The 27,552-nt window shown below is 40.2% G+C and overlaps 1 protein-coding gene across 9 annotated transcripts in view; it reads right to left on the reverse strand.

Moving 5' to 3' along the window:
• Nucleotides 1-4,154: 4,154 nt before the first annotated feature.
• IKZF1 (IKAROS family zinc finger 1) overlaps nucleotides 4,155-27,552 on the reverse strand; it is a 102,702-nt gene continuing 79,304 nt past the window's right edge. For 2 of the 9 annotated variants that reach the window (XM_075921673.2, XM_006136357.5), the window contains 3 exons: nucleotides 24,478-24,603; nucleotides 18,638-18,772; nucleotides 4,156-12,997 (listed from right to left, as the gene is read on the reverse strand). In XM_075921673.2, the coding sequence (XP_075777788.1) occupies nucleotides 12,291-12,997; nucleotides 18,638-18,772; nucleotides 24,478-24,603 (968 nt within the window). In that variant the 3' untranslated portion in view covers nucleotides 4,156-12,290. Of the gene's footprint in view, nucleotides 12,998-18,637; nucleotides 18,773-24,477; nucleotides 24,604-27,552 lie in introns of all 9 variants that reach the window. The other 7 variants (XM_075921676.2, XM_006136358.5, XM_075921678.2 and 4 more) reach the window with 5 other exon arrangements.

Genomic DNA, 27,552 nt, shown 5'->3' on the forward strand with positions numbered 1-27,552 from the left:
ATTACCTTCTTCACCACAGCTGAATCTGATGTGTAATTTTTTCCATCCAATTTTCCACCACTCTTCATTTTCCTTCTGACTTCCTTATCATTTCCAGTACGTTTCCCCCTACCTTAAATGACTGAATTATTGCTGAACCTATAAAAGAGGCAGTCTATAAAACTCAAACAGCTATTTAGTTTCCTTAGAGTGGTTTGGGGGATGAGAATCAAAGTAAAAGTCCTTTATTTAAAATACTTTTGTGTGTGTCCTTTAATACTTGTCTTTGGTTGTCCGCATAACATCTTGATGTTTTTCACATGCACATTTCTAGAATATAAAGCAAGATTGATTCTTTATCAAAAGGACTTTTAAATACAGTGAACTCGAAACTGCAGCTCCAGATATAGAATGTTGCAAACGGTCATTGTTAAATTGCCTGAGCATGGTCACAAACTCAGGTTTATACTTGTGATTTCAATGGATTTTTCCTTGATAAGCACCAAAATAAGTGAGATCTGGATGAGTCCTTTTCTATCTATTGTTATCTAATTTTCACATCAGCATCTCTGCCTATATTTTACATTTACAAAAAGAGAGTAAGACAGATGTTCCCAAAGCAGAAGTAATATTTCTTCTTTGTACCAATTTTTAGTGAGTCCAAAAACCACTTACGTGTGTCAGTGAACTTTCACATGTGTTACATAAATCTCTGTAGACTATGCAAATAACATACTATTTATATGTTAGTTGTGTATTCATATACTTTTTGTTTTCTCTGGTTATGAGGGTTTGTTATAAAGTGGAATTTTTGCTTTGGGAAAATCTTTCAAATATGTCATGCTAAACTATCAGAAAAAGAAAATATATTTAATTCTTGTTTGTTAACTACTGCAAATGTATGTTTTGGTCAATGATTTGCTCCTTCTTCTCTTAGTGTCAAACAGTTATCTAACACCACAATTGTTTCCATACTCACACACACATCATCCAATCAGATGCCTCCCTTTAGAAGTAAATTTTATTTATTCTAAACTGAGATCAGACCAAGCCATGATGTATGGCTCCAGATCTGAAGTTTCACAATATCTAAAGGCTCCTGACGCTCAGAGCTGAAATGCATGAAGCCTGCAGCAATGCAGAGTAATATTATTCACTGCAAACTAAAAATTTCAGGCAATAGACCTGTTATTAGAAGTGAGGAAGGTGAAAGAAGAAAACTCTTTGACCTACAGTAAATTGAAAGCAGCAGAGAATATTATCTTCATTCAGCTGTAACACTCATCTGGGATCTGTTATGTCCCAAATTCCTTTTCACATGGTGTCACTATATTAGAAGACACAGATCTTCAGGACTGTGGTGTCCCCTGGAATTCTCTGTGTTAGCTTCCCAGTAGTTTCTCTGACGTACCAGAGCAGTAAGTAAGGCGTATCCTAGCCTAAATGGGTTCTTTTATTTTCTTTTCATATTATGGGCCACCTTTTTAACATCCCAGGAACCACGTTTTTAACATCCCATGAATACCTCCCCTGCCATTCAGAATCATCCCTGAGTGAGCACAGCAATTGCTTATACGGATAAAATATTTAATGTGGTTCTTTAAATGTATTTTAGCAGCTTGAAACAAGGATGAAGAGCCAGCACCACAAGCCCCTCTCTCCCAGCCTGTTTTCCACAGATCTACCAACAGCCCTACAGCCTGCAGTCTGGGAATTGCTGCTATATCAGAACTCTAATGTTCTGGCTGCAGCTCAACAGGAAACTAGGTTTGTAGCCATTGCAGTTTACAGATAAAAAAAATAGGAGGCACAATTGTACTTCTTCAAAAAACAAAATATAAGTGAACAGAGAGGAAGAGGATTGGTCTCTACCCCTTAAACAAAGAACATAATAATCTAGTTGTCTGAAATAGACTCGTGTAACCTAGTTTACCCTGTTGCTGTTGCTGTTGCTTCATAGGTTTTGGTGTGAAAACCTACTGCTCCTTCATAAGGCCCTTACATACTCTGGCCAACACTCCAGATAGGGTTGCCAGGTGTCCTGTTTTGAACCGGACAGTCTGGTATTGGAAGCTTTCTGTTCGGGAAACAAATTGAGAAAATAGAAATGTCCAGTATTTTCTAAACAAGATGTAATGTAGATTGTGATGTAATGTCAAGTGTGTCTGGTATTTTTGTTGAAACCATCTGGCAACGCTAACTCCAAATAAATTATCCATCAAAGAAAACTACATATTTGTTAGAGATGGACCAAAGCCGAACAATTCAGATCTGGATGAAAACTTTACAATGTTTTGCTTCAGCCCTGTGTCCATACCAAAGTTCAAAATGTGACCATCATAAACCTGAAAGACCTTAAAATACAGGCTATTCGCTCAGATTTATTGTTTCAGCATTGCATTTATATTGTTTGCAGCAGATTCTGAAGTTGAAATCCAGATGCCACAAAAACTTGCATTGACTTTAATCGGGTCAGGATTTCATCATGCAAGTTTTAGTGCCAACTTGCTGTTGCTCTGATTGCACAGTTGCTTTCCCTAGCAGTTAGCTAAGAAAAGACTTGGACAAACTATACATTCAGAATTAAAATTTAATCTGGTTGAACAATGACTGGGAAACAAGAAGTGAAAATTGTCAACTGTGCCTGGATCCAGGCAGATCATTTCAAGGGACAGTTTTGCTACCAAATTATCCTTGTTATGCAAATTTCCTCACCAACTGGCTGGTTCCCAGTTATGCATGGGGAGAAGCGGTGGCCACATCTGCTTCCCGTTTTGCCGTTTCAGAGACTAACCATCTGTTTGGCCTCATCCCGAACAGCCTGCTCAGTGCTGATTAACTTCCTCACCCAGCCAGCCCAGGGCCCACCGTCTGCTGCAAGGTGTAGATTTATTTTTTTCTAACTGCTTACAAACCAGAACCTTCACTTCTCTCCCAAGGGACAGGAAGGCGTTGGTTTGTGTGATTTGCAGCCGGTGGTGGCAGCAGAAACAGCACCAGCAGCTGCCCTCTATCATTCACATGTTTAATATGTGTGGTTGGGACAGATAAAACTGGGAATCGTTCCATGACCTGGGACATTCTTTAAAGCAGTGAGATCTTATTTTTTTTTAAAATAATAAACATTACAATACAAGGCCCAATACCATAGTCCTTAATTCAGCAAAACTCCCACTGAAATATTTGCAGTCAGATAGGGGTTTTGCTTAATTAAGGACCACAGAATATTGATCCATATTCACTACCATTGCACACATGCCGTATAAATATGGTCAATCAGGACTCAAATTTCCGCATTCTAACCCCAGCTTTTAAAGTTGCTCTGTTTTCTTACCTTGGCTTTATTTATTTATTTAGTACCTAAAAGGGTACTAAAAGGAAGAGGGAGAAAAATTATTCTTCTTAGCTTCTGATGATGGGACAAGAAGCAAAGGGCTTACTCTGCAGCAAGGGAGGTTTAGGTTGGACATTAGGAAAACTTCCTGTCAGGGTGGTTAAACACTGGAATAAATTGCCTAGGGAAGCTGTGGAATCTCCATCACTGGAGATATTTAAGAGCAGATTAGACAAACAAGATGGTGCGTGGTTGGTCCTGCTATTAAGACAGGGGACTGGACTTGATGACCTCTTGAGGTCACTTCCAATTCTAGTATTTTATGATTCTAAGAAAAATATCCTTAATTTTGGTGCTTCGGGTTTTGAATGCCCCGCTTCAGACAAATCAGATTTTCAGAGGTGCTGAGCTTCTGCAGCCCCCATTGATTTCAGTTAGGTTAGTTAGCATCTCTGAAAAGCAAACTTTCGTTCTTTCATGCTGTGTGCCCCAAAAAAGACAACGACCTTGGGCCTTACAGTCTCTGTACTCAAGTCATCAGCTATGTCAACACTCGCGGCTTCTTGCGCAAGTAATACGCAAATGAGGCTAAGCATGGAATATCGCTGAGCCTCATTTGCATACCTAATGAGCCACCATTTTTTTCAGAAGAGGCTCTTGCGCAAGAAGGAGCTGTCTACTCTGCCCCTTCTTGTGCAAGAAAAACCCTCTTGCGCAACGCTGTTACACCTATTACTTTTCAGGAAGAACGGCGTTGCGCAAGAGGGTTTTTCTTGTGCAAGACGGGGTAGTGTAGACGCTCCTTCTTGCGCAATAGCCTCTTCTGAAAAAAATGGTGGCTCATTAGGTATGCAAGTGAGGCTCGGCAATATTCCACGCTTAGCCTCATTTGCATATTACTTGCGCAAGAAGCCGCAAGTGAAGACACAGCCGTCCTGTTTGTGACATGGGATAATAGTATTGCCATGCTCTCCTACCAGGCATGGTGGGAGTTTTAACACTTATAATGTGTTTTAAACACAAAACTACTGATGTCTGCTGTCACGCAGAGCACTGGTCACTGGAGAGGTGCTACGTGCTCATCCACCAAGACATCTATGCGTGAGCATGTCTATGTAAATCAGTGGATGGCATGCAGATTCAAAACAGCAATACCAGACATCATTGAGTAGCTTGAGCTTCCATTGTCCTTTGTGGTCTGCTCTCCCATGATGCAGTGTAGCCAGGCAACTGCCTCCCTTTGCTGAGAGAGGGTATTGTGGTGTATCATAGGAGATGGAGTCCAGCCAAGACAATTGGAGAATGGAGGCACTGCTATAGCATTTCAGAATAAAAATATTTGGGTTTTCAGCCGAAAAAAAATTACAGGTTGGCAGGTTTGGTTTTTGCTTTTTGTTGAAAATGCCTTTTTTTTTCAGCTGGCATACCGGTAGTTTCTGACTAGCTCAAGGGAAGGGTAAAGAATAAATAAGATTTTTCTAGCTAATTTGAATATGTATTTTTATCATAATAAAAAGATGGTGATAGCCAATGCTCTCTGACGTGAGTGCCTAAAGTTAGATTTCTAAATATACATTTTGATACTTAAGTAAAAGTGGCCTGACTTCTGAAGGTGCTCAGAAGCCACAGCGCCAACTGGTTTCAATGTGGGCACTGAGCACTTCTGAAATGACCTTTTGACTTTTAGTTGCCTGAATGTAAAGTTACCCAAGGGTGAAAATATTGGGCAGTGTTAATTGTGCTTTGCATATCTATGGCACTTATAGCTGATCAGTTTCTAACTTAGATACCATTGTAATCAGTCCATAAGTTCAACAAAGCAAAAGATGCAATGAAGTATTTTGTGTGCTCACACCGGACCCTGAGGTCCTTGCACAGGTTGTAGTCTCGCAATCTCCCACATAAGTCAATGGGTGTTCTTTGGCTTTGTGCAAGGGTTCATAATACTGCAGAAAGCCATCAATATTGCTCCAGTGCCGGTGAGTGGAAGTTCCTAAAATAGCCCATGTTTGTTTCCAGAAGTGCTGCCTAATGACATTTAAAACTCAAATGTAATTTTGATATCTGTATATTACAGTAAATAAGACAACAAAGCTGTGTAGGTGTGGCTTATTATGGCTAGCAAAATCATAAATTTACCTGACCAAATTTGGATTTGAGGTACACAAACTGGTGTGCGCACACTCAGGTTTTTTTCCTTCATCACAACGTGTGCTCACACATCAACAGCTATACAAAATATTTACAAACTTCTTCGAAACAAAACCAGATGGATTCCCATTTGCCATTGTTTATGTAGGTTTGAAAGGAACAGTAGTGATGAAGAGTCTGCTAAAAGATCCAAAGGCGAAATAATTGTGATACTAAATTATAGTGGAAATAATTTCCAGAGTGCTGTGAGCTAATTACCATGACCCTTCAAGCAGGACAATTGTGTTCTTTGTAGCTATCCTTGGCGGTGAAAGAGTGGAGAGAGGGCTGAAGAGAAACCAACAACTGAAATCAAATAGCACTCAGTTGAATTGATAGCAGTAGGACCAGGGCATGATCCCCAGTTTGTCCCTAAGGACTGAGTCACAAAATAACATAGATGTGGCAGTTCTGAGTGTGACCACACCTAAATTTTAGATGCCTAGAAATCACTGGAATTCATAAACACTCAGTTGAGTTGCCTTGGCTCCGTAATGACAAAAGGGGAGAAATGGATGCTTTGAATGTGATTCACAAAATCCAGTAGATTAGGCAGGAACTAGCCAATAGGAGAAGTCACGATGAGGGTTTGTGATAAGCCCTGCCCCTTTCTTAGGAAATAGGTGCCTAAATTTGGGCTGGGGGAAGAAATGCCTTTTGCAAGAATTCTAGTGGTGGAGTGAGGTACCTAGATTATTTTTGCAAGAAACCAGGGAGGAGGTGCTCCTTCATAACTTTCAGCTTAATGGTTAGGATAGGCAGCTAGGGTGTGGGAGACACCACCCCCCTCCCAACTCAGTTTAGTCCCCCTCCTGTCTAGCAGAAGGGACTAGAACGGGGCTTTGCCACCTCTCAAAGCACCAGTCCAAAGTACTAGCTTATGGGATTGTCACAAGTGGGGCTCCTGCAGTTTCACCTGCTGAAATTGTGTTGCTGTGATAAACAAAGAATGAATCATTGGGTACATGTGCAAGAGAGTGGCTGTAGCTAGGTTAGAGCACTCGCTAGAAGACCCAGCTCCCTCATCCCCATTCATCTGACTTTTTTAAACATGTATGTCCACAGTGGAACCACTTTTACATCAGCGACTGAGAGAAACCCTCTTGCCCCCCAGGACAATATCCCACAGCCTAGTGCTTAAGGCACCTGCCTAGATACCTGGTCAAATCCCTTCTCCCATGCAGGTGGCAGATATATTTGAAGGTGAGGGGTTAGCATAGGGTTTCCCAGACGATTAGCCCACACTCAGGAATTAGTGTTCTGAGAGAGCTCTTCTCCTTTGCCGTGGCCATTTTGTTTGAACCTGGCTATAGTGGTATGATATGGTAGGCAAGCTCTGAACTTACTGTGTTGCGATTTGTAGGAGTGTTAGCTGGAATAATACCCTTCTTGTCTTACTTCATGAATCACTCTGAGGCTCAGGCAGCTGGACAGCTGGGCTACGTCTAGACTGGCATGATTTTCCGGAAATACTTTTAATGGAAAAGTTTTCCGTTAAAAGCATTTTCGGAACAGAGCATCTAGCTTGGCACGGATGCTTTTCCGCAAAAGCACTTTTTGCGGAAAAGCGTCCGTGCCAATCTAGACGCGCTTTTGTGCAAAAAGCCCCGATCGCCATTTTCGCCATCGGGGCTTTTTTGCAGAAAACAAAGCTGGGCTGTCTACAGTGGCCCTTTTGCACAAAAGTTTTGCACAAAAGGACTTTTGCCCGAACGGGAGCAGCATAGTATTTCCGCAAGAACACTGACAATCTTACATGAGATCATCAGTGCTTTTGCGGAAATTCAAGCGGCCAGTGTAGACAGCTGGCAAGTTTTTCCGGAAAAGCGGCTGATTTTCTGGAAAAACTGGCCAGTCTAGACACAGCCCTGGTGTGGAGTCTACACTCTTCTTATGCAGAAGCAGGTGCCCAAAGAACTTTTTTACTTCAAAAGTTGAGAGAGTCAAAGGAGTTGAAGTGGCTGATGAGCAGAGGTCATGAAAGACCACAAAGCCTAACTTAAATGTGGAGAACAGGACTCAGATGTGGGTGCACAGGAGCTTCAAATTCTCATTTGCACTGGCTGGGTCCTTTTACTCGCTGCATGCCTTCCTCTTTATGTAGTGGTCAAGAGGAGTGAGGTATTCCTAAATTAGGCTGCATTGTGAAAGCCAAAAGCACTTAGCCTCCCTTTCTCTTCCCCTATAAGCTGGCAGCATAGGAAGTTGTTAGTGGTTTATAAACCCTTGTGTAGGCTGACAAAACTGCAGGATTTTCCACAGCCCTGCCCTCCCTCACATGACTCAGAGAGGACCCCTCTCTTGGGATTTTATGGTCAAAATACATCAATGCTGTGGAATAATGAATATCCAATCCCTGACTGTAAAGATTAAGGGTCTGATTACCTCTCACTTGCATGAGGTTGGTTTAACTTTACTGACTTCCATATGGTTATACTAGTGAGGATGAGATCAGAAAATCAGGCTACATGATGCCACACAACTTCATGCTCTCTTCCTTGCTCCATTTTGCCCCTCACACACGCGCTCATGCTGTTAGAGGTGCATGCAGAATCACTCATGCACAAAAGGGTTTAAACTGTGCAGAATGTCACTCTAGCAATTAGAAGACAAGTCTTTTGCCACGCTGTCTCTCTTACAAGCTGTGTCTCACCTTCCACACATAATTTAATTAAAAAAACAAGCAAATTTCATAAAAAATTTGAAATGTAAATACAACAGTCTTAAAGTCACAACAAAATGTGTAAATACAACTTGCTTATATAGCAGATAGAAAAGGCAGTGGCAGGCTGGAGAAACAGCTGTGGAAGAAATTCTGAAAAGCAGTTCTTACTATGTTACTATTTACACCTTTTTTTAAACATAGTCATCAACTTAACTTAAAGCCATTCAACATGTTTACTCCCTTTTTTTCCTGGTAGAGGTGAACCATGATAGGCTATTACACCAGAGCATAGGAGGAAAAAAGGGAGATTACACTAACAGTTATCTACAGGCACAATTTGTTTAGCTGCAGACAGACAAGCGCCTAGTACATGGATCATTTTCCCTCCTGTGTTCATCCCCATAAATAAAATTACCAATACATTTATTTCCAAACAAATAGAGGCTGATTTTGTGCAAATAATGTAAAACAAAAGCCCCTCTACAAACAAGGAATGCTGCTGCTACTGCTGTTATGCTACTCCTTCTGATACACTGTATCTTATTAATAAACTAAAGTATATCACTGTATTTATTGTACAACATTCACATACTCTTATATAAATAGGAAAAGCCTAGAGCCAAGACACACATCCACTGTGAAAATTATCACGATACATAACCATACAGTTATGTATGAGCCACACTCTTGTGTGTGCACATCGACAAAACAAGTGACATACACGAACCCCCATTTAAATGCAGAGAAATCCTTGGAGTCAAATCATATAACTTTACTATCATAAATTTTATTTCGCTCTAAGGGCCAGAATCAACACAGATCTAAGCAGGCACTGCTCTTGTAGCGATGTGCCTACTTACATCCATAGTGATTTTGGCCCCCTTATTGTTGGGCTTTGGCAAAGAAATGCCTTAAAAGAGAGTTTCCCTTTGACCTGAGCTTTAATAAGAAAAAGATCATTTCAGAAGCTAAAAATAACTTGTTTATAGATTGTATAACACTTTAAACAGTAAGCAGGCCATGGATATCAGTAACAGAACCAGCTCCCTGTTTCCAGGAGATTAAGGTACATTCCTCAGCTGTCTAGTTAGCTGTGAGTGATGCAGAGAGTTCACTGAAGAGACTCTCAGAAACGACCATGTACCTCTGTGGTCAGAACAGCAGGGAGAACAGCCTGCAATGAAGCTGTGAGGATGAAGAACAGGTGAATTAGGCCCTGTAAAAGCATAAACATTAAAAAGAAATCATATAGAATCTGTGAATTAAAAAATGAACTAATCTTAGTGTAAGTTATTTCTGCCCTTCCCTTGCAGTTTAATATCAGCTTCTTCTCAGAAGCATGATTAAATGCTGTTGGCTCACCAATGTGTGCAGTCGTTGTTGACACAGAATATGCAACAGACTCAAGGTACATCTACACAGCAGGGCTAAAGTCAACTTAAGCTATGCAACTTCAGCTACATTAATTGAGTAGCTTAAGTCGAAATAGCTTAATTCGGCTTTTGGCGCTGTCTACACAGCAAGAAGTCGAAGAAAGAACACTCCTCCTTCAACTTCCCTTACTCCTCGTGAAATGAGGGGTACCATAAGTTGGAGTAAGAAGTCCTCCAGCTTGACATTATTTCCAAATAAAGGGTTGTAGTGTAGACGCGCACGCTATGTTATTTCGGAATAACATAAGTTATTCCAAAATAACTTGCTCGGTAGACATACCCTCGGTGAGGAAATCTTTTCGGCACAAAAAATGGATAGCAGCGCCTTTCTTGGCTTTTTTCCTGCCTGATATATATGGGCCAGATTCTAACCAAGAATAGCTTCACTTAAGACAATGACATTTAACCAGTGTGAGAGCACAATCAGAGATATAGTTTATATTGCTATCTTTTTTCTTATAGCGTACCTGCAATTTAAGATGTTTTTGTTCATAATGTTGTTTCAATGTGCATAAGTGTGTTTGCATGTGTTTATACTGTCCATGCTTTGTATACATTCTTTCCGTGTAATATCACTCTTGTGATCCAAGGAGTTTGGCTTTTGCAAAGTAAATTTCTTATAGTGAGGAATGAATGTACAATTTAATAAAGTAATGGAAGGGGAGGTATAAAGCATACTCAAATCTCACATACGCCACTATCATTCTGTTGCCTCAGTGGAGTTGCTTTTGATTTACAACAATGTAAGTGAAAGCAGAACGAGGCTGCCTCTGTTCTGTTTACATGTAATATACATATGTAGAATACTATACCCAGTTGGCCAAATTCATCCGTAGTGCAAGTGCGCTCAGTTTGATTGAATTTGGCTCATAATATGAATAAGTAATCAGATGTGTGTGTGTACATATAACAGTATTACAGGACCTAAGAAATGGTCTTGTTGCAATATATGATTTTTGTTTATGGAGTAGTACCAATCTCTTGAATACAGTGGAAATGTTTGTACATTCAGAGGGCTGAGTAACTCCATTAATTAATTATAACCTGTATTGTTGTGGAAATATTCAATTTCTGAAGGGAGACTCTTAACCAAGTTGCATAAATATCATTATGACCCAGTCTTAAAGACAGCAGGTTGTTTGGGAAGAGGAATGATCTATCTGGAAGAGGAACTAGAGAAGAGACAAACAGATTGACAGTTTTTAGTATCAAATATCTTTGTGATTCAGATGTCTTTTTATTTACAGGAACTTAAACAGTTAGTTGGGAGGGTCTTGCAGAGAGAGACAGAAAGAGACCCTCTGTATATGTGTGTGTGTGTAGGGAGATAGAATAAATGTGTTTGGTTTCATAGGACTTGAGCCCTGCTCTGGTCTCAGTCCAGTAAAAAACAAACCAACCAAACAAAAAAACCCTTAAATATGGGATTATCTTTACACGTAAGAACAGCTCCATTTACGTTCATGTGACTGCTCAGGTAAATGGGGAAGTGCTTTGCTAGACTGGGACCAGAGTGCTCAGTTTCTTGCAGGATGGAGCCCACAATAAATAGTTAATTTTGAGGAAAGGGGATTGTAAGTTTTTGTTTTTTTAATGGCTGTTGAATTTATCTCGGTGCTTTAAAAAAACATAATGGGCTCAATTTTCAAGATACAGCTCACAAAAGTTAGCCAGAGGACTTGCTAGGCAAATCGAATGAGCATTTTCATATACAAAGTGGATGAGAGTAGAAATTTTGTATCCAATATTAAAAATTGCCCTCAAAATGAAAGAAGGGTGCATAAAAATTCTCTCTCTCCTACTGAATGTAATTTTTTTTTATAAATAATTAAAACTTCTTCAGAAAAATACTACATTAATGTCTGTCTTACGCAGAAAGATTTTTAAACCTTATTTTAAAGGAAAGGGTGTGTTTTTATTGGATAGGGAGGGAAAACTTTTATTTTAAAAAGTCAACAAAGCACTTTTCCCACTCCAGAGTATGTATTAAAATGTTGTTTCTTATGTCCTTCAAACAACTGGCCTTATGGCTCACAGTACAAATAATGTATGCCTTGCTGGCAAAAAAAAATAAAAATAAAAATAAAAAATAAAAACAATTAAAAAAATCCACATCTTTGTGTGTGATATTGTGCTATTTTACTTTACAACTAAAATAGTGCCACCTGTGGATCTAGGCTTTCAATACCATTCCAGGTCCACATGACACCACCCACAGGTCCCACTTTATCTTATTTTAATTAAGTCTTCCCAATTAGCCAAGCAATAATGGGAAGTTTAAAAAAAATGTCTGGTATAAGAGCCCTACTCTCAGCATGTTAGCACAAGGCCTTTCTAGACCTCAGCCAAATTTGTGTGCGTTGTGCACATGCTTAACTGTGTTGGGGAGAGAGGTCTGTGGAAAGCAATAGCTAGAAGGAAGTGGATTCAACTACCTCACTACAAAAGCTCCTACTTACTAAAGGTTTGGTGATCCAAATATTTGTAATAAAAACATCAATATTTGTTTTATAAAACTGAGTTGCAATGCATGCTACCAAGAAGAGAAAAATCCTGGGCCAGGTCTTCTAATTTTCTTTTCTGGATGCCTTTGCCGTCCAGTAAACTGGTGTGTTTTGTCCTTGTCTTTCATACAGCTTCAGTATCAGTATTACAGCTAATAAGGTTGAATCTGTGTGGGAATGGGGTTTTAACTCATGTGGAAACGGTGCTCCCCTCGTGTTATGTGAGAAGAGAATTCGTATCTGTCCTGGCTGTGGTAGCCACACATGTTGCATTCAAAAGGATCACGGAACCCATGACAGCCCATGTGGATGGTGTACATCACATGATCCAAGAAAAGGACTCGACAGTGTTCGCACTTGTAAACTTTTACTTGCTCTCCATTGCTGGTGATCACTTTGAAAGCATCATGGGAATTGTCAGTACCTGCCCTCAGGACATCATATTGCCTCTGTTCTTCTTTTATAGACAGGCCATTTCTTGCATGGGGAACGATGTGATTCGTCAGGTAAATTAAACCACTGCGCTCCTCATTATTACTCTCTGTATCTGTTGAGTCTTGGCAGCTGTTGCTGGGGGAGGCATCCCTTTCTGAGGAGATGGATTTGGCTTTGGAAAGCAGTAACAAGTTTTCCACTGCAGTATCCTGAGCTGTATGATTGGAACGAGCGTGATTGTCCCCAAGAGGTTTGTGGAGCTGATACATGGAACTGATAGGAGGTGCGACTTCAGAGCTGCCGGGAGGTGTCTGCACAAGGGGACGCAAAGATTCTGCCCCTAGGTAGCTGATGGCATTGTTAATGGCCTGGTCTATAACATGAGTCTGCATCATCTCGCTTTCCTTCTCATAATTAGTGGTAGCATCGTATGGTACATCAGACAAGCATTTCTCACCTGCATTCCAAAACAAGGAGGAGTTAGACATGTGGGATTCAATGTGTCTAAGCACTTAGACTTCCTATGTCACTAACATTGTAATAGAAAGAAGCAATGCAGCACACAAATCTGCATCTGAAATTCAGAACTGCTCAGAAGAGCTCTCAATTTCCTAGTGCACTAGATCAGAACTGACTAGAAAGTATTTTCTGGCAAAAAAAATCAAAAAATGATATTCTGGCCAAGCACAAAAAAACCCTGATTTTGAAATACTGAGATGGTGCCTCATAAGGGTTGTAGTTCAGCTGCCTCAAACTCCCATTCTTCTCCACAGGCTGGGCCCCTTGACTGGACTCTGATGTGCCATGACCTCCCTCTATTGGTGTATGTAGGTGCAATATCATGGCGGTTACATGGCCATGGTGCATCATGGGAGATAAAGGCTGTCAAAGTTCCTGGTCCATAGAAGAGAATGGGAGTTTCTGTCAGAAATACTTAGTTTCATTTTTCGACCATTCAGCTTATTGACAAAAAAATAAAAAAAAAATCTGGGAGAGCAAATGCTTCTCATAAAATAATTAATCAAAAATTAATTTTCCATCAAATACTTCAAATAAGATTTTTTCTGACCAACTGTAGGCTTAGTTTTGAAAAGAAAGTTCACAAGTTTTCTGTAATGAAAAGTATAACTTGCAGGAGCAGCATTAGGCAATGCTCCCTAAATAAATAATTCCAATAAACTTAAAATTAGTATTCTGCAGGGACTGAGACTTTATTTGAGCTTGCTGCACAGTCCTTTTTTGCCAGCTAAATCTAAGCGTGAATATGACCTTACAAGTATGCAATAAGGTGCACTGGAAAATGTTAAAACTGTACATTTATCAGATAGCAGATAATTTACTGACAACCAAAGAAACAATATAAGGAGCAGTTTCCAAACATATAAACTAAAATTTCCAAAAGTTACTGTGTCCCCAACTTCTGATGGCTAAAAATGGGTGCTCCTTGCTTTTAGAAGTCAAGACCTTGTAAGGTGCCTCAAATTGGGCACCCAAAAACTTAAGTCCCTGTTATCAGTAATCGCTTTTGAAAATCTTGGCTATAGAGAAACAAATTGTTGAATTTCATTAACAGATAGCTTTGAATTGTTTTGTGCAAAAAAGCCCCAATCGCGAAAATGGCGATCGGGGCTTTTTTGCGCAAAAGCGCGTCTAGATTGGCCATGGATGCTTTTCCGCAAAAAGTGCTTTTGCGGAAAAGCGTCCATGCCAATCTAGACGCTCTTTTCCAAAAATGCTTTTAACGGAAAACTTTTCCGTTAAAAGCATTTCCCGAAAATCATGCCAGTCTAGACGTAGCCAAGTGCTGCAATGGCACGACTGCTGCCAAAAAAATTCACACCTAATTAATTTGAACTGGTGAATGAGCTCAGCTTTATAAAATACCCAGTTTTACCTGGTGAATAGTTTGCTTCAGTGAGACCTTTGTAATGTGGAGGTCACAACTACTACTTTCTGGAGTTTGGTACTGGATCATGACTTAGCTATAATACTGTGTTCTTTGAACCAGTGGCTTGTTTTTCCTGCTTTGTTAATTAAACTTAAAGTTTATATTTGACTGGCTTAGCTGAAAAAAACTATGCCTTCTCTGGCACTTCTAACCAATGCTGCTTCTGGGCCTGATTCTCCACTCATTTAGTTCTATCTACTTGAGGAATGACACCATTGATGTCAATAGTGACACACTAGTTTAAACTCAGTGGCTGTGTCTAGACTGCATCCCTTTTCCGTAAAAGGGATGCAAATTAGACACATCGCAATTGCAAATGAAGCGGGGATTTAAATCCCCCCCGCTTCATTTGCATAAAAATGGCTGCCGCTTTTTTCCGACTCAGAGCTTTGCCGGAAAAAAGCGCCAGTCTAGACGCGGATCTTTTGGAAAATAAAGCCTTTTCCAAAAGATCCCTTATTCCTTATTTTAAGAGGAATAAGGGATCTTTCGGAAAAGGCTTTATTTTCCGAAAGAGCCACGTCTAGACTGGCACTTTTTTCCGGCAAACCTCCGAGCCGGAAAAAAGTGGCAGCCATTTTTATGCAAATGAAGCAGGGGGGATTTAAATCCCCGCTTCATTTGCAATTGTGATGTGTCTAATTTGCATCCCTTTTACGGAAAAGGGATGCAGTCTAGACACAGCCAGTGTAAGTGAGGAGAATCAGAACAGGTGTCTTTTTAAAGTAGTTAAATGATAGCTTTCTTATGTTAGAGGGATGGGGAAAAATGGTTCCGTGTTTGGTATATTTAATCCATTAATTCAATATCCATTCTCTTCTTACCAAAATGGACATTGAACAAGGAAGCCAGATTTGGAGTTTGGGCAACTTGCAGTGTACTTCATATTAAGCAGGATGAGGATTGGGGAAAGAAAGGAGAAGATTTGGGGGTCTTTGATAAGTCTCTTTTTTAAAAAGGGCATTTTTTGGCAGCACGGTCTTTGTAACTATTTCCTGTCTTTATGGTGTCGGCTTATACCAACTCTGAATAAATGACAGGAATCTCTGCCTTTCATGTCTCTCATTTGACTGGCTTTCACTATTGTTTGTCAGCATAAGGGTGGTAAAAACATTACAAAAAAAGTTGGTGCCCACCTGCTCCAAATAGGATATTTATTTGTGTTAAAATCTAAACCAAATTAATCTCTATGGTCTTCCTGGTGTCTTCACAGCTGATAGATTTTTCCTTATGCAAAAAGCCTAAGAGACAAATTTGGTCTAGAACCTTCAGAAGAATTGCATCAACTTATTCCAGTAACTGAATCTGGTCCTTAATCATCAAGCAATTTGAAGTTCTTTATCTCAGAATTCCTCACACATTTTCAGTATTACCTTCACTACAACTTTGTCATCAACTCTGCCATCATACTTCGTGAGCGGCTGCATTGCCTGCTCCGATTAAGTCCTGCTCTTACAATCACTGCCGCCTTTTCCCCATCCTTGACTGCCTCATTAAACCTGCTATTGTACCTCCTGATACAATGACACACATTCAGGCATGAGATTCCTCCTCCCCTCTCCTACAATATCTTCTCTACTCCTTCACCCCAGTTTCTGACTCGGGTATGTATCTCCTACCATCTTTCACTAGTCCCTCAATCTACTCTCTTGTTCAGTTCCTGTTCTCTCCAACTCCTGACTTCCGTTATTTTCTCCCTTTTATAATCGGTGTCTCTCCATTTCAGCCTCTTTCCTCTCTGGCTCACACATCTCTGCCTTCAAAAATGCCATTATTTCCCATAGCCCAACATCCCTTCCTTGAACCTATCTCCTTCCTTTATCGACCACTCTTCTCTTCCGTAATACTAAAAATGTATTTTCTACCTTTGTGACCCAAACTTCTCCAAGTTAACTCATTCCTTGATCATCTTCAACCAGGCCAGATACATTCCACAGAAGCTGTCCAATGACCTCTTCCTGAACAAACCACATTTATCTCCATAATTCTCAGCTCTCACCCATTTTAGGTAACGTTTGCTTCTGCCCTCTTCCTAAAGCCTCTTTGTGCTAGGCTTCAGAGACTCTTGGTTCTTCTAGATCCCCTCCTACCTCTCAAGCTACATCAGCAATATCTTCTTTGGTGATGCCTCTTTCCTGCCTCTCTTTACCAAGGTCTCTCAGGAATCTGTGTTGGCCCTCTCTTCTCCTTTTACAATCTTATTTGGTGTTTTCAGTGATGCCTCTCTGCCTCTTCTCCTCTCACTTAACCCCACTCTATTCACACTTGTACTTCTGTCTGTCTCTTTCTGTATGTCCTCACAGCTCAAATTTTACTCCTTAAACACTGAATGCCTACTGCTTTACCAGTATTATTTCCTGCCTCAAATCCTTCCACTGGCTTCCTGAACCTACTCCATCACATTTAGGCTGCTTCTTCTCTTAATGGGCATACACAACTTAAATCCCTACTACTCCCCTGCTTGTCCCTCTGTGGCACACTTAAGAACATAAGAATGGCCGTACTGAGTCAGACCAAAGGTCCATCTAGCTCAGTAGCCTGTCTGCCAACAGTGGCCAGCGCCAGGTGCCCCAGAGGGGGTGGACTGAAGACAACGATCAAGCGATTTGTCTCGTGCCATCCATCTCCAGCCTCTGACAAACAGAGGCCAGGGTCACCATTTCTATCCCCTGGCTAATAGCTTTTTATGGGCCTAACCTCCATGAAATTATCTAGCTTCTCTTTAAACTATGTTATAGTCCTAGCATTCACAGCCTCCTCTGGCAAGGAGTTCCACAGGTTGACTATGCGCTGTATGAAGAAGAACTTTCTTTTATTAGTTTTAAACCTGCTACCCATTAATTTCATTTGGTGTCCTCTAGTTCTTCTATTACGGGAACTAATAAATAACTTTTCTTTATTCAACTTCTCTACACCACGCATGATTTCTAACCCCTTTTGCTCCATACGAGTTACTGCTGATACCACCTACATCTTTTGTTAGTCTCTGAGGTGCTGCAAGACTATTTGTTGTTTTTTAGGTTGCTCCCTTTGTGTTTTCCACTCTTGCAATCAAGTATCCTTCCCTGTGGCTTCTTATATTTTGGAATCCCCTTCCCTCACCAGGTCTGTCATGATTTCACCTTGTCTTTAAAACCACTCATGCAATTTCATCTGAAGAAGTGGGTTTTGCCCACAAAAGCTCATGATACTATACATACATACATACAATTTGTTAGTCTTTAAGGTACCACAGGACATTGTTTTTAAAGTTACAGACTAACATGGCTACCCTTCTGAGCCATTCTTACAATGTACTCCTTCCAAATGATTTTTATCTTCTCCTCAAGCAAGTGATAAAAAACTAGAGAGGTCTAAATATTCTGTCTATTATAAGAAGCTCAGGCTTTCTTTTGAGTTTCCATGCTTTTGAGAGTTTAAGTCTGAACCTAAACATTATTGCATACTCTCTCATTGTATTCAATTTCCTTTGACTGATTTTGCTACAGGCCTGATCCTGCCATTACTCTGCACACTGTGTACCAACTAGAAGAAAATGTATACAAGCTCCTACTTAAGTCACCAGGGCAAGAAAATGTCTACTAGTAAAAGCAGGAAGCATGTTATGGAAGCTCACATTTCTTACAGTATTATATGCAGAAGTATATCTTGATCTTGGATTTTTCTTTTACCATTCCCATCAACTGGGCGAACATTTCCAGGTTTACAAATGATACTAAACCAAAGAAATGAGCTAATCAAGTATTTGACCTTTCTGAAGGACTGAAAGAGTATTAAACTCTTATGTTCAGCCCATCTTCACCTACGTACACCTGCGTCAACACAAAGAGTCTGGCCCTGATATGGAAAGTTAACGAAACGTAACCTCCATCTGTTTAAGTGCTTTCCTGAATAGGAGCCTCAATTCCCAGGACGATAATAGAGAAAACCTAGGTCATCATCAGTGGAAAGGCAAGAATACTGAAATCTCTAGGGAAACTGTAAGATGGAAATCTAAACATGCAGGAAATATTCCTTTTCAATGCACCCTTATAGGGAATCCCATATAGTTACATATTGTTAATTTAATGATAACAAATTAAAACCATAATGCAAGACTGAAAACCCTATAAGGCTTTTTTTAGGAGACAGCAAACGTTTAACTCTTACCAACAAATTTCTGAGGCATAGAGCTCTTACGTTTGGCGACGTTACTTGCTAGTCTATCCAGCACGAGCGATCTCTCTGACCCTATCTTGCACAAGTCTTCAGCCATTTCACTCTGGTTAGTTTCCTCTTTTATGACTGAAATCAAATGACATCAGAAGGGTTAGGCACGCATGCTCCATTCTAATGGAACTATCATTTTAGTATCGTGCTAGTCAGACTTTTCCATTCTTAATGCAACCAACTAAAACCTGGAACTTACAGGCACAGACTGACTCTATGTGTTTGTACCATTGTCCCTGAGGCAGACTAGATCAGTAACCATGTTCCCCTCAAACAAGATGTACAAAGTACAACTACATCTTTGGGGAGTTGATCCTCTGTTGCTCTGTGACTTGTCTAGTTATTTGCACTGATGCAAAATGGATGCCTAACATGATCATTCTGTAGTTTTACATCCACTTTATAATGGTCAAACTGATGACACATAGTGCAGGAGGCCGGAGAACCAAGCTCGAAGATCTTTGGCTGCATCTAGATTGGCATGATTTTCTGGAAATGCTTTTAACGGAAAAGTTTTCTGTTAAAAGCATTTTCGGAACAGAGCGTCTAGATTGGCACGGACGCTTTTCCGCAAAAGCACTTTTTGCGGAAAAGCGTCCGTGCCAATCTATACGCGCTTTTCCGCAAAAAAGCCCCGATCGCCATTTTCGCAATCGGGGCTTTTTTGCGCAAAACAAATCTGAGCTGTCTACACTGGCCCTTTTGCGCAAAAGCTTTGCGCAAAAGGAACTTTTGCCTGAACGGGAGCAAAACAGTATTTCTGCAAGAAGCACTGATTTCTTACAGTAGGAAGTCAGTGCTTTTGCGGAAATTCAAGCGGCCAGTGTAGACAGCTGGCAAGTTTTTCCGGAAAAGCGGCTGATTTTCCGGAAAAACTGGCCAGTCTGGACACAGCCTTTTAGTATTACATCTGATAGGAAGTACTCTACCACTTACCCTCCCCCTACGACCTTTTAGAAACAGAAAATCCCAGCACAATATCCATTGCCTCAATAGAAATGGGACATGGCTATCATTTTGTACAGAAGACTACTGTATCTATAATTTATGCACAAAACAACTTCTCTGACAGTTCCCTATTACTCTACTTCCCTGATATAGTGTTAGTCATTAAAATCCAATTTTAGCTAATCCAGTGGCTAAACATATTTATCATAGAGCATTGACCTTCTGCACTCAGACTGTTTTCTGACTTCCTGCTGCTGCAAAGAAGTATTACGTTTAAGAAAGGAAGCCCAGCAAAGAGATTCTGAGCTATGAGCCACTAGGAAAAAGGTTCCAGTGATGTCACTTTGCTGAAATTGCCTATGGAAGTTGAAGGGGGAAGATGAGAATAAAAAGCCACAATACCAGCTCTGTGAGGACGAACTATATCTATTCTGAGCATCCAACGTGTGAAGGAGACGAAGATTATCAAGTGTGTGTAACACATACTAAGTGATTGTTTTCTGGGGGGAAGATGGGGTGGTAGGTTTAGTTTTATTTTTTACGAGAAGATGAAATTATAAGGCAGATATCTGATCATCAAGTAATAAAGCATGAATGATTTAGGTATTTATTCTGCAAGCTATCTTATGTTCTATGTATGCTGGTGACACATGTTATCCTCTCAATAATTGTGCCGACGTATTTATGGATGCTTATATGGTTGTGTTAACTGGGCACCTAAAAGAAAATATCTGTTGCCAACATAAAAGGAATAAGCAAAACCAATTGACTGCCATGCTAGCAATATCTATGTATCAATTCAAGAATATTAGAGACACCCAAAGTGGGTGAGGTAATATCTTTTATTGGACCAACTTCTGTTGCTGTGTAAGCTTGAAAAACCTGTCTCTGTCACCCATAGAAGTTGGTCCAAAAAAGATATTACCTCATCCACCTTGTCTCTCTAACGTTAACAATATGTCATTTAAATGGCAGCCTGGTAGAAGAGGCTAGGCTATATTGTGCCTGGAGGTTAACAGGCTAGTGGGGCGGATCAGGAGAGGGCACTGTTAAGTGCTCTCAGAGAAGAGTGCCCCCATGGAAGCAACTAGGAACCAACAGCAGGAGCAGCCTAGCAGGTCTCAAACCACTGCTGCAGAATAACACTGCTCACTTATTGAAGTGCTCACTGTAGTGACTGGATCCTAAACCATTTATGATTTTAAAGACTGTGACCTACACCTTCAATAGCATCTGGAGGTGATCAGTCAGTCAGCACAGGGCACTGCTGTTGCATCCTTATTACAATGCACTCTATTAAAGAGGAAAGCTCTTGATGTTTTCCAAGAATACCTTAAAGCGTATGTTCTACCAATCCAATTTAGAAGACTCTAAAGGGTAGAAATCTTTGATAAAGGCCCAAAGTAACAAATACTCATTGCTTCTAAAGGAGACAATGACAAATAGCAGTTCCTATATTGCCATCACAAGGCAAACACATCCATGGTATCCAGCAATGCAGCACAATATATTTCCAAAGAATTAAAGGAAGGCTAGCACATGATTTCAGTGTTTTGGGGGGTTTTAATGAAAAATGGCAAGCAAACTTTTATGCCAAAAAAACAGTATTTTTTTCAGTTTTTGGAAATTGACATTCATAACTCCCACATCTTCCTCAAAAAAAAATGGGGGGAGGGTTTTGGTTACTAACACCTGAAAATTGATTCTGTTTTCATGTTTTCACTGAATTTTTTGTGGGAACAAAAAAATTAACCCACTTTGATATCCAGAGGTGAATGCCATACTGCCAAGAAAGAGGACAGCAAGATGCGTTATGCCATACCAGCTATTTATAGCCAGTATGGCATACTGAAAAGTCACCGAACTGCCCCTAACACCTACATGGAGCTGCCTCTCCTCCAGCTCTGTCTGTTACACCAGCAGCCCTGCAGCCAGAGGAGCTGCCTGCATTCTGCTCCTTTCCTCACTACCTTCCCCTCCCTCCCACCAAGGAAAGGAGCAGAACTCCAAGCCCTGTTCTCTCCCTCCATCCCCAACCTGCCTCCAGCCCTGTCCTCCAGCAGGACTGCTGCTGTACAGAGGGAGCTGGAGAAGAGGCAGCTCTGTGGAAGGACAGTGGGTGTGGCTGTGGCTTCTCCCATTTTCCTGGCTGGCAAAGGGCAGAGCAGGAAAAATAGCAGGGGTGGAGTCACATGAAGAGGTCACATGATCCCCTTAGTTGGACTGCCCCCTTCACAGGGAAGAAATTTATTTTAATTTCATCCTGCTAATATTTGTATATGTCTACAACATCTATCTGTGTGACTTCATGGCTGTACTAGGCCATATCTTCACTGACTGATGCTGTTCACATACTAAACCACAAGAGTACAGCTTAGTCAATTAAGTTTTCATAGTTTGTCTTTTCTGATATCCTACATATTACTTGGAGGGTCTCATTTGTTCCTATTGAAATCAACAGCAAAACTCGCACTTAGGTCTGTAGAAATAATAGCAGATACTAAGATGACATTCTAGCCCCACTGAAGTTACTTGGAGCTTTGCCATTGACTGCAATGGGGCCAGCATTTCACCCCAAATTTCCTTCAAATTCAGACAAAATGAAAGAAAATATGTGGTTCCCCTCATTCTTCCCTTCTCTTTTGGATCTGCCTGAATTAAGTACGGTTCCCAGTGAGATCTATCATGCTCCTAAAAAGCATTTTAGAAATCGATTGCTTAATACTTCTTCATTTAGTCTAGACAAAATACTAGGAATTATGCTGTGGAGAATAAGCTTGCAGTAACAAGGAGATGGACCCGATGACCTTACTCCTCATTTCTATGATTCTAGTATCAATACAACAATCAGTGGGACTTTATTACCATTGTAATAGCTCCATAATGCATTCTGAAAAGCTGTATGAACAGCAGTTGTTGCATATAAGACTGACTTTTCTGAATATGAAAACATGCATTTAAAACTATCTTTAAATTCCAAAAAGACCTTGCCCCATTCTGACTGCTTTGTTGCATATTTACTATTTTAGAGCTACAATATTTTTAAAATTGAAAAATGGCATCTGTAATCAAACTGTTTGTGATGAGCTAGGGAGCCTTTCAACACTTTTTTTTAAAATGAAAATCAGGTTTATCAATTGAGAAATAATACCAATTTTTGTTAAAGTAGAATCCCTGGCAAAATACAGCAGTTAGAATATATGCTAATCCTTCCATTTTACTCCTGGTTTCTAAAATCAAAGTCATAGTAAATATAATAGGTATCTGTATGACATTTTTTCTTAAGAGCTACTTATGATCATGCCAAATTTCAATCTGATTCAGATATTAAATATTGAGCTGAACAACCCTAACTGCTGTGAACATATAAGCTTTGGGTTTATAATAAGCACAGTCCCATAAATCTATGTTATTTTTTATTAAAGTTTCTGGTTAGTGATTGGAGCTTCATCTGCATATTTTTCTTTATTAATAATATTTTATTTTCAGCAAGTAACTGGAAAGCTAACACAGATTTTGGCTTTATTTTGCCACAGATGTTTTGAACCTTTCTGCCAGGCACTGGAAATTTTAAACCCCAAGAGACTATTTGCTTCTAAATCCTATCACCACATTACGGAATAAAAATCACTGCCTGAAATATGTTAGTTTCAGCTTTCCTCCTATTAATACATTTTCCAATCCCTCAATAAAATTAGGAGTGCTGATTTAACATGCTGTCTGTCAGAAGAATCTCAGCTACATTCAGTGATATTATTATGTGCATATACTTTACATTTTCTTGTAACATGTAAAAACATATTCAAGTGCTGTACAGATACACAATGTTAAATAAGGCATCATTGAAAATAGGTCAGAGATAATGTACCATTTTGTCATTTAATGAAATGAATAATATATATTTACAAGATCAAAAAGGTAAGCAAGGAATGTATTTTATCAGATGGACTGTAACCTTAAATTCCTCTGTACATTGATACTATACTCTCCACCTGAACTAATGCCTACAAACATGTATGGTATAATCACCTCTGATGATCAGTCTCAGTTTGAGCAAGACTGCTCAATTTCAGGCACAATTTCAGATTCAGTATTCTCGTAGGGATAGATTATGGCCCTGCCACATGCCCTAAGCACGGGATCAAGTGTTGGTGCACAGGGCCCAAGGGAAAAAAGTGTGTTGCAGAGTGGCATGATTTCCTTCCCTACTTCCTCTTTGGTTAGGATGGGTGCCTACCAACAGCAAATTATCACTCTCTCCAAATTGGCTCTTCTGGGTTAGTCAGTGCATTGTGGGGCAGAGCTAAGGTTCATCTCTCTTTCGCCTCACCTGCTTGGCCTGGGAGGAATAGTTGGCACTGAGCACCTACTCATTGCTGTGCACTAAGACCCAAGGTTGAGAAAGAATGTGAGTGTGTGTGTTCCCCCCTCCCTTATACCAAAGGTGCACATTCTGGAGTAAATCTTATTGGCGGTGCAAATTACTTTTTTAACAAGAGTTTATATCTCTGAGTATTGAAATCTGTAGGACTCAAAATAAAGAGGGAAGTTTCAGCCCTATGAATTCTTTAGGCTGAACAGCTGGTGAGCTAAGGAGTTCCAAGTCATGTAGCTGGTTACTGGAAGGTGATGTTTCTATCTGACAGTCAAAATTGGCCTTCATATCTTAGCTTGATTGTTTTAGATTGGAGCCAAGAAAATGAAATATGAATTAAGTATAGAAATAACTCTGTATAATTATCTGACTAGCCCCACTAGACCATTCCTTGGCAATTAATAAGTTAGAGGAGGTTACAGGTTCCCGGCACACCCTTACTGCTTTTGACTCCTACCTGGATACAAGCTGCCTGAAAGGCTCATGGTTTGCAAATAATTGTGGCAGCGTTCCTTATGTTCTTCTAAAGAGCTGCGCTGTTTATAGCTTCGGCCACAGTATCCACATTTGTGAGGTTTGCCAACTGCAGAAAACACAATTAGCAAATGAGTTAAGTTAAATATCTGACAATAACAATGATAACAACAAGAAATCATTCATGCTATCACCATACACAGCCAACAATCAATGGAGTTTTGGGGACTCTAAAAACAATGAGAATGTAGTTATCTATTTATTTATTTTAGAAATGTCTGTCTGTTCAAGAACTCGTTAAGTGGTAAGAGCTAAGACCACCAAATTTGGTATGCAGCTTCTTTTTATCTTAAATCAAAGCAGGGTTAAGGTTTGTTTATGCCAAGGAAATGGGAAGAGCTGGGAATAGGACTGTTTTCCATAACATGGAAAGGGAAGGGATGGAGAGAGGAGGGCCCATAGAGGAGGGGCGTGATACTGAAAGTGTCCACTGAGGGCAGTCAGCACAGGGGAGAGCTATAATGCAAAGAGTTCACTGGAGACAAGCACAACACCAAGAGAGTGGCCAGTAGGGCTGGGGCTCCACTATCTTACCTGCCACCAGACCATGTAAGTAGCCTCCCTGCCCCAAATCCTTTCCCTGCTTCAGCCCTTGGCTGCAATATCAGAGGGGAGGGAGAGCCAAGGCCCCTGGCATCTGGTTGGGAGAGAAAGTTCTGACGAATGGGACCCCCTAACCTGAGCCCCCACTTCGCCTTCAGCCCTCACTCTCACATTCCCCACATTCCCAACCTCCTACCCTGTCGCTCCTCCACATTCCCAAGGCCCTGCCCTGACTCCTGCACCCCATACACCATCAGCCCCCCTGTCCTGAAGGACCCCAGCAACACTGGATAAGTCTTCTAGTAGCCTCTAATTTAAAGACCAGCTGATACAAATAGGCATAGCTCAATTGAAATCAACAGAATTATCCTGATTTACATCAGCCAAAGAATCTAGCCTTAAATCTTCAAAACAAGGACAATCTCAGTTTCCCCACACATTCGGTGTGTCATTTGTCCTGACTGGTTTCCTTCTCTGCTTTGGAACTGACCCAAATATCTGGGGCAAATATAGTATCATAATTTTGTCTTGGTGACTCATGATAAGCAACTGCACAATCAGAGAACCACAGAGGCACCAAATACCTCAAAGGATGTTGGCAAATATGTTTAAGTATTGTTTGCCAGGTTTTGTAAAATGAAGATGAGGGTATTGATAACTGTTTCTTTAAAGTTAAAGGCTTTGCAAAATTCTAGGACTGATGATGTTAAAATCCTGGGTTCTCAATTTGAAAATTACCTCAGGATGCTGGGATCCCACTTTCTGTAATTTCAGAACCTTGGACGCTACCCCTTAGAATGTATTATATTGGGCAACTGCCAGTTTGGCAGAAAAGATCGCAGCACTACAAACCTTCCTTCATTCTTTGCCTATGTGCCTCTGCTTTGGAGTGGGGCAGAATTCTCAGTTTGATGAGTAAAGAACTGTACGGAGGAGAAGACAGTTCAGGTTCAAAGTCCAGAGACTGCCAACTGTGATGACTGTTTTTGTGGGGGTAGACAACTCTCCACCAGTTCTGATGAAATAAGAACCATCTTTATCCTTTACTTAAAACTGAAGCCCAATCCAAGCAGAGCCTTTTTTAAGGTTCAAATAAGTCTTGGATAATTTTTATAAAAATATTTTTATTTTCTTGGCTTTGTCAGAATCCAGAAAGAAAAGCATTGAAATTTCAAGACAGAGGCTCTGCTTGTGGTGTTTCTACCATGATGACCATGAAAGTACTGGGGAATTTTACAACCATGACCGTTCACATGAGATTTCTGGCCCAAAATCTGTAGACTTGTAAGACTGGCTAGTTTTGCTAAGGAGCTATACTTTTGGATGGTTATACAACCTTCATGTTTGAGTTTCACTTACCATCACTGTCAGCTAGGAACTGGATTGGGATCACCAATATACTTGCATGCCTTGATGTCACTTTGCTAATAATAATATTGTGTATTTATATAGTGTCTCATGTCCTACAGAATCTCAAAATTTTATTCAAACTGTACAGAAAACACTTCACCTACATTTGGAGTAGAATGCTACAGCGGCTAAATAGCATAAAGCACAACACAATACTTGTTTAGGTAGGAAGTGAAGAGGAATACTGTATCACCTTGAAATAGCAATTCTAAATAAGCAGAATGCATTTATACCCAGTTCAGAAAAAAATCTATATGCAGGACATTATTTAAGTGCATGCTTAAGTCCCACTGAAATCAATGAGCTTAAGCACAAGTTTAACATTAAGCTTCTGTTTCAATTGTTTTCTGAATTAGGAACTGATATAAGCAAAATCCAAAGAGAATTTTATTTAGACACTTGGGAGAACACCACTGTTTTTACAAACAGAGCAATCTTTAGTGAGCACTTGTGGCCTCGTATTAAAAAAATGGTAAGTCCAGAGCCTGCTACCACCAGACAAGGTCATTGGCTCCATGCTAAACTTCAAAGAGCAAATGACCAACATCACTACAGGAAGCATAAGGGGATTCCCTTGGAAGCCTCCTGCCCAAATACTCAGCAGGCTTATTCCAGCTTGATTTGTGAAACCTGATGAAATCACAGCCCCAGTTGGCATGGTTACTGGCTACTTTTATTGGTGAAGGTACTATTTTGGATTTGCTTCTCAGTAGGACCATGATGCTGTGAACTTTTTAAACACTAAGAAGCCTTATTCAGTGAAATACTCATGCACAAGCATGAGTATTTTAGAAAATATTTATCCATAAGACTCCATTAGAGTCGTTTTATTTTAAGAAATACCAACCCCTATCTGAAACATCTAACAGTAAAATTTAGTACAAATCATGTGTTGTCCACAATGGGTGGAAATAATCTCATATTCAGACCCAACATTAAACCTGTGCATTACTCATACCTTCATTTGAGGGATTAAGTGGGATTTAACTGGTCCAGAGGCCTCAAGCAGCCTCTACACCACGGTACATTTCACTCTGACTACATC

Source organism: Pelodiscus sinensis, chromosome 2 (genome assembly GCF_052426305.1).
Source record: "Pelodiscus sinensis isolate ZL-2025 chromosome 2, ASM5242630v1, whole genome shotgun sequence".
In the NCBI taxonomy this organism is placed as follows: Eukaryota; Metazoa; Chordata; order Testudines; family Trionychidae; genus Pelodiscus; species Pelodiscus sinensis.